Source organism: Lepisma saccharinum, chromosome 26, assembly GCF_977018435.1.
Source record: "Lepisma saccharinum chromosome 26, izLepSacc3.1, whole genome shotgun sequence".
Classification (NCBI taxonomy): domain Eukaryota; kingdom Metazoa; phylum Arthropoda; class Insecta; order Zygentoma; family Lepismatidae; genus Lepisma; species Lepisma saccharinum.
Genome location: NC_139254.1, coordinates 27529507 through 27537930, shown reverse-complemented (window position 1 = coordinate 27537930; position 8424 = coordinate 27529507). Strand labels below are relative to the sequence as shown.

General features: G+C 39.0%; 1 protein-coding gene across 1 annotated transcript; it reads right to left on the bottom strand.

Annotated features, from left to right (window-relative positions):
* Positions 1-1164: 1164 nt before the first annotated feature.
* On the bottom strand, positions 1165-2509 carry LOC145979605 (uncharacterized). Its single transcript, XM_083112570.1, has 2 exons — positions 1927-2509; positions 1165-1578 (listed from the first exon to the last, which is right to left on the bottom strand). Exons 1-2 carry the CDS (start codon positions 2314-2316, stop codon positions 1165-1167), a joined length of 804 nt encoding a protein of 267 aa, XP_082968696.1. The 5' UTR covers positions 2317-2509.
* Positions 2510-8424: the final 5915 nt, after the last annotated feature.

The window sequence follows — 8424 nt, the reverse complement described above, 5'->3', positions numbered from 1 at the left end:
TCCACCCATTGCTTTGTTCTTGTGGGGCGTGTCTCATATTCTCACCACTAGAATTACCCAGAGATGGATCAACGACACGGCATCTCATTGCAATGTACCCTGCTAAATAGCGAAGGCCTTGAGCAGAGCATTCGGAAGGTGCATTGTTGGGAAATGATGGAAGATCTCCAAGTGTCATTTCCCTTACATCTGCGTCTCCTTCTATCATATTGATAACATCTTCCATGTTAGGAGTCAGTCCACTGAACAGATGAGATGTTAGATAATCTTCACGATCTTCTTGAGAAACAGGCGCAGAACTGGTTAGGGAAACGTGTAATATGCTGCGGCTCATTATGATAAGTCGCAATCTACTTTTAAATTCCACTGGCAAGGGGTGATCGTATGTTCGTCCAATGCCTCTTATTTGCGAAAACAAGTTTTCAATACAATCTTGATTTAAACGCGAAGTTAAAATATATTGAACACCATATAATTTCCTAAGGTCAGATAAACATCCCAACAAGGAACGAATAGACATAAGAAAACCTTTCTGGAACGGGAGAATAGTTTTGCCTTTACCGGTTTTCATTTTTTCAACTACTGAAAAGAATTGTTGTAAAACTGCTTCTTGTTCTTCTAAATTTACCCCAAAACCACTGGCTAGCGGCTGGTCGTAATTCCTTGGAATTCTAGAGTTCAGCACATCAAACGCGTCATTCACAAGTTTGAAGAAATCTGCAGCATGTTGCTGATCAGGCAGGAGATAACTTATTGCCTGTGCAACTTGATTGGAAAACAACTGGCATGCAAGCCGGACTCTTTGGCGTTGTCTACCGAACACAGATAAATGTTCAGGTGTTAACTTCGGGCATAGTTTCATTTCGGCATTGTCTAAAGACAAAACATCTTCAACAATAGATTTTCCAATATGCTTGCCATCAGGCAGCGTAATTCCATCGTCTAGAAAATGGTTTCTTAAAAGTTTAAGAATGTGGGGAACATCTGCGAAAACCCATACACGTTTTGATGGATCTGCAGGGTTTCCAAAACAGCTATCCTTGAAATCAATGTTTAGATCTTTCCATGTTTTGGCATTTTTACCTCCCATGTCACAAACAACAGCAACAACTGTGAATCCTACTTTATCGATGTTTAATATTATTTCCTTCAGTAATTTGCCGGTCATTTGTTTAATATTATTTCCTTCAGTAATTTGCCGGTCATTAGCACATCGAAATCGTAATATATAGGCTGCTTCCAATTTGTGCATAGCCCGCGGACCATAGCAACCAGTACCTGACTATGGGGACCATAGATTCTATCTTCTTCTTGGTCATAACAAACCCGAACATCCACGTTCATCTCATCGAAACTCAAAACACATAACCTCTCCCCCTCACTAAGTTTTGTTGCTTGTAATTTCATCAATTGCAAAACATCACCTAATATACCTGGCCGGCAACGAAATGAATTTGACACCCATCTTCTTAACGTAGAAAGTCCAGGTAAAGGTATACCAACTGTATTTCTCAAATAAACGTAACATTTTTTTGAAACTGCTCGAAGAGTCAACGCTTTGCTTATATCTTCTTTAGTCCATAGGGATTTCGTTTTACCGTGTACTAAGTATTGTATTTGAGTGTCACTGAACACTTTCCCCAAGATATTCGTGAGTTTTCTTGTTACATTGTCGGTTAGGTTATGTTGAAGATTTTGAACTTGTTTAGTTTTTTTGGTTAAAGCAAGTTGCAAGAGCTTGTTCTTAATCTTTAACTTATTAATTTCTTTATGTAAACGTGTGTTGTTCTTCTGTAAGCGATTAATAGTGTTTTCCAACAACGAAACATTGCTAGCAGTTTCTGTACCTACGTCTATTTTTCTTTTCTTCGGCGACATAGTATTTATCTTATTTATGGAACGTTTCCTTATTTCACACCTTTCGTAGCGTACATCTCCACAGTCTTTATCAGCACATCCTAAAAATGATTCATGTTTTGAAGAGGAAGGTTCAGGAGAATTTGCTACATCACATTCTCTATTATTTTGCACAGAAGTAATATGGTGTAATTTTAGTGATGGCACTGCAGTTGGCTTCAGTACTTTCTTTGTTGGCAAACACAGAAGTTCTGCTCTTAGATCTCGCACATAGTCTTCTTTACAAAAATGGGCACTGCACACTCTCGCATTTTTAATATTAATATTATGTTCTCGATCACAAGCACGAATCCACTGTTTACTTACACGAGTATCAGCTGGAAATCTATGATATTTTATATCACTTCCTTTACTTTTTTGGTTATAATTCTCACAGCTTGTTACTGCACAATTAGGCATGATTATAGGTGGAATGAACAAAACAATCTCATTTCAAGAGAAATAATACAATAAAAATATAACGATTGCGACAAAATCAATAACCTGTTTGTTCCGATTTTTGCGACGTGTTAGTAGCTAAATGTACCCCGCACCAAACTTAATGCACATAGCACCCGCACAAACTTAATGCACATAGCAATGAGCACCGTCAAACCCGATCCTCCCAGATGACGTAATGCATACGTACTTCACATAGCAACGAGCACCCCCTGGTTTAAATCAGGTATGAATGAGATGATATAAATTTACAGTGATAGAGTGAGAATATTGACTTGTGCTGTAATAGAGAACAGTCACAATTTTTAAATGGTCGTCTAAAATTTTAAAAATTCATCTGGTTCTCGTCTCAATTTTCACAAGGTCGTCTCGTTCCTATCTCGATTTTCATTCATAAATTGATTTATTTGGTTTATTTTACTTCAATTTTCAGCCACTTTAGACCGGGATTCGAACCCGGGCTCCTGGCGTCGTAGCAGGCTGTGATAACTACTCTGCCACAAAGGTCGGTATCTCGCATTTTAGATGGTCATCTTGTTCTCGTCTAAATTTTTACATTGTATCGCTCTCTTCTAAGTTTTTACAAGTTCGCCTCGTACTCGTCTTAATTCTTACATGGTCGTCTCGTTCTCGTCATAATTTTTACATGGTCGTCTCGTTCTCGTCTAAATGTTTACATGGTCAACTCGTTCTCGTCTTAAATCTTACATGGTCGTCTCGTTCTCGTCTTAATTTGTACATGGTCGTCTCGTTCTCGTCTAAAATTTTTACAAGGTCGTCACGTTCTTGTCTGAATTTTTACAAGGTTGTCTCGTTCTCGTTTGAATTTTTACAAGGTCGTCTCGTTCTCTTCTAAATTTTTACAAGGTCGTCTCGTTCACGTCTCGACTTTTACAAGGTTGGCTCGTTCCCGTCTAATTATTTACATGGCCATTCCAGTATTCACAACATCATGTCCTTTTCGTCTCGATTTCTACAACTTCGTCTTGTTTTCATCTCGATGCTTATAATAAATACAAGGTCTTCTCTCACTCATTTTTACAATTTATTCTCGTCTCGATTTTAAAAGGTAGTCTCTGTATTGTATAGATACCATTCCATCATAGTGTATGGATGACTTCCAGTTTTCAGGGCTTCATTACATTCCTGTCACAAGAGAGCAACGGCACCCAGACAAAATTCGAATCTGTCTTCTCGACTGTTTGTTTCCCAAAGACAACAATCTCTGGCGTTCCTTTCCCTCGAAGACAGGAAGACTCCAACTTGTGTTTCACACGCCCACATCCCAGCTAACTCATTAGGAGCATCCTACCCGCCATTAGAAACGACCTACTCGTGACCCTCTGAAACCTAACCTCACCCTGGTCCCACGCAGTCTGGGCCTGGAGGAAAACCCATCTTCGGTGATGGTAAACTATTTCTATAGAAATTCCCTCGGACAAAGCAAAATATCCCTTTTCTGCACAGCAACTTCCTTTTACTTTGTACACCCAACGGCGGAAGAAACAGTAGGCGAATTGTCCACCACCAATTTCATTCGGTGATGACAATGAATTGAAATAATAACGTCAATAAGCAGAGAAGAATGCCTACTTCGAACCAACATAGTTTCATTCCTTTACACAGCACAGGATATAGAATAAAAAGTAATTAAAATATCGGTGGACAATTTTCTTACCATTATCTTTGCCGTTGACTGTACTAGAGTGAGCCAAATTGACAGACTGGAGGCAGTTGACATTTACGTAACTGACAATTCTCGTGAACTTTTTGACAGTGTTACTATCTACATTATTCAGAACGTAGCGGTACGATACGCGTTCTTAGTTCTTTCACTGGCGTAGGTAGGCATTTGGTCACCGGGCCCCTCCACGGTTTCTTCGAAATTATGTAGAAATATTGATCAATGCCCTAAAGACCAACCAATCAGATGCAAGATGTCTGCGGACAATGGGCAGTGAGTTAGGGTCGAACTGGTGTGTTGAAAATTGCATCGTTCATTTCAAATTACAGAAAAGAAAGCAAAAATAACAAATAAAGTTCAGTTGGTTAGTATTTGCACAGAATAATCAAAGTAAAAATTGCGTTAGCTAGATCGAAAAAATTGAGTGTAAAATACAGGAACTAAGTTACGTTGTTTTTCATATTCTACCATTTAAGCCAAAGAATAAATGGCTCCACACATTCTAAAATCCAAAAAAATAGTTCTATGTGAGAGATGATGCAACACAAACTTTGACTAAAACTTGCCCTAACTTTTAAAGCTTGTCTTGAAGCAGGTGTGTATAAGTTAAAAACAAAGTAGAATGATTATGCATTTCAGTACACTAACACTAAGTATATGAAATGTAAAGACAAAATAGTTGTGCTTAGCTATTTATTCATCTGGTGGACTGAATAGGAGAGTATTCCCAACGATATAATAATAATAATTTTAGAATAAAATGTATATATTTTTCCCTTAACAATAATGATATTGTATTATAATAATCATAATCAAGATTACTACTATTATTTTTTCTGATATTCAAGTTATATCAATGGACTGATTCCCTATACGAAAATTTCTGGCAACGCTCATTCTAAGACTGCTGCAAGTCATCCTATCACAATTCCACCCTTTGTCGATCAAAGTTTGCGAGGAGAACTGTGCGCCCACACACATACAAATTACTGGTTTATTCAGAATTTTCAGTCTGGGGGTTGGTGTGAGCTCCTTATTAAGAGGTGTAAGTGTGAATTAGAGCAGAAATGCAAATAAAATGGCTACTTGTGAAAAATTTTAGGATGTGGAAATTTGAGAGGTTCTAGAGGCTGTTGAGGAAAGTTGGAGATATTAGAGGGAGTGTTCGGGCTGTCTCGAAACGAAACAGTAAAATAATAAAGATAAGCAAATTCTATTTCAAGGTTGTTTTTTTATTCTTGAGGAGACTTTTCTACTCGATTCAACAGATCAGTGAATAGCCATCACAACTGGTTTTCATTATATTTTTGCATTTCATACAGTTCAAATTCAAATTCTTTGAATTTTAAGAATTTTAATTTGAAGTCGTAAAAACACTAAGTTCCTGACCAAGGCAGTTTATGAAGATATAAAAACACTTAACATGTAACGTTTCAACCCTGTGTCAGGGTCTTCCTCAGACGAAGAACTAAACTAAAATGATGAAATACACACACAGAAAGATTATATAGGGTAGAGTCCAGCGCAGATAATTCTGCCGTGCTATGCGCGAAACAACTAAAGAAGCAGTGTTGCTAATGGAGCAGATAGAAAAATCGCTGCAGTGCGCCGATTCACAGCTGTTACGTACAACAATAAAATTAGAGAATTCAGGTCTATCTAACGTTGAGTTTTAAACTTCATGCATTATACCAGGACTAGGATTAATATATACTAAGAAGTGGCTTTGTATGTAGCTACATACATATGGACTAAAAATTCGCAAAATATGAACTAACACATAAGTAAAATTACCAAAAATGCTGCAAAGAAGACTTATTCATACGATTCCTTATTTGAGTGATTTCAAACAAAATAAAAAAATATATATATTATTTTTCATTGCATTAATGCACTGGTGGCGTTCTAACTTTTCACTCCCAAAACCCGTATACACTGGTATGGAACTGCAACGGCAGATAATAACATGCCAACGTGTTAAACCGCTACAATTGCACCATAACACTCCTCCTGAAGCAGTATTATTATTTCCTCTCTGAGATCGGCGACAGTCGGTTGCCTTTGTTGTACATTTACAAAGGATGCCGGCTTCCACAACAATAACAAGTACATATACTGCCACTAGAAGATAAGCTGCGCGGCTTTTTCTTTTGTTATGAACCAGGGCAGGTGTAACGGGGAATTTGGACTCCGTAGAAAAGTGACTGTACAGTCTATTTTCTACGCAGTCCAAATTCCCCGTTTTCGTGACGGGGAATTCGGACTCCGTAGAAAAATGACTGCACAGTCAATTTTCTACAGAGAAAAATGACTGCCCTTTTCAGTTCCCGTCAATTAATCAGGGGGTAAAATATCCCCGTAGAAAAATGACTGCCTGTCAATTCCCACTTAAAAGAGGGGGTACAAATTCCCCGTAGAAAAGTGACTGCCCAATTAAATCCTGCTTATATTAGGAGGAGGTACAATTTCCCCGTAGAAAAGTGACTGCCCTTTTAAATCCTGCTTATATTAGGAGGGGGTATAATTTCCCCGTAGAAAAGTGACTGCCCTTTTAAATCCTGCTAATATGAGAAGGGGGTACAATTTCCCCGTAGAAAAGTAACTGCCCTATTAAATCCTGCTAATATGAGAAGGGGGTACAATTTCCCCGTAGAAAAGTGACTGCCCCCTTATATCCACCTTATATTAGGAGGGGGTACAAATTCCCCGTAGAAAAGTGACTGCCCCCTTAAACCCTGCTTATATTAGGAGGAGGTACAATTTCCCCGTAGAAAAGTGACTGCCCTTTTAAATCCTGCTTATATTAGGAGGGGGTATAATTTCCCCGTAGAAAAGTGACTGCCCTTTTAAATCCTGCTAATATGAGAAGGGGGTACAATTTCCCCGTAGAAAAGTGACTGCCCTATTAAATCCTGCTAATATGAGAAGGGGGTACAATTTCCCCGTAGAAAAGTGACTGCCCCCTTATATCCTGCTTATATTAGGAGGGGGTACAAATTCCCCGTAGAAAAGTGACTGCCCCCTTAAATCCTGCTTATATTAGGAGGGGGTATAATTTCCCCGTAGAAAAGTGACTGCCCCTTTAAATCCTGCTTATATTAGGAGGGGGTATAATTTCCCCGTAGAAAAGTGACTGCCACCTTAAATCCTGCTAATATGAGAAGGGGGTATAATTTCCCCGTAGAAAAGTGACTGCCCTATTAAATCCTGCTAATATGAGAAGGGGGTACAATTTCCCCGTAGAAAAGTGACTGCCCCCTTAAATCCTGCTTATATTAGGAGGGGGTATAATTTACCGTAGAAAAGTGACTGCCCCCTTATATCCTGCTTATATTAGGAGGGGGTACAAATTCCCCGTAGAAAAGTGACTGCCCCCTTAAATCCTACTTATATTAGGAGGGGGTAAAATTTCCCCGTAGAAAAGTGAATGCCCCCTTATATCCTGCTTATATTAGGAGGGGGTACAAATTCCCCGTAGAAAAGTTACTGCCCCCTTGAATCCTGCTTATATTAGGAGGGGGTATAATTTCTCCGTAGAAAAGTGACTGCCCCCTTATATCCTGCTTATCTTAGGAGGGGGTATAATTTCCCCGTAGAAAAGTGACTGCCCTATTAAATCCTGCTAATATGAGAAGGGGGTACAATTTCCCCGTAGAAAAGTGACTGCCCCCTTATATCCAGCTTATATTAGGAGAGGGTACAAATTCCCCGTAGAAAAGTGACTGCCCGTTAAAATCCTGCTTATATTAGGAGGGGGAATAATTTCCCCGTAGAAAAGTGACTGCCCTATTAAATCCTGCTAATATGAGAAGGGGGTACAATTTCCCCGTAGAAAAGTGACTGCCCCCTTATATCCTGCTTATATTAGGAGGGGGTACAAATTCCCCGTAGAAAAGTGACTGCCCGTTAAAATCTTGCTTATATTAGGAGGGGGTATAATTTCCCCGTAGAAAAGTGACTGCCCTATTAAATCCTGCTAATATGAGAAGGGGGTACAATTTCCCCGTAGAAAAGTGACTGCCCTATTAAATCCTGCTAATATGAGAAGGGGGTACAATTTCCCCGTAGAAAAGTGACTGCCCCCTTAAATCCTGCTTATATTAGGAGGGGGTATAATTTCACCGTAGAAAATTGACTGCCCCTTTAAATCCTGCTTATATTAGGAGGGGGTATAATTTCCCCGTAGAAAAGTGACTGCCTTATTAAATCCTGCTAATATGAGAAGGGGGTATAATTTCCCCGTAGAAAAGTGACTGCCCTATTAAATTCTGATAATATGAGAAGGGGGTACAATTTCCCCGTAGAAAAGTGACTGCCCCCTTATATCCTGCTTATATTAGGAGGGGGTACAAATTCCCAGTAGAAAAGTGACTCCCCCCTTAAAT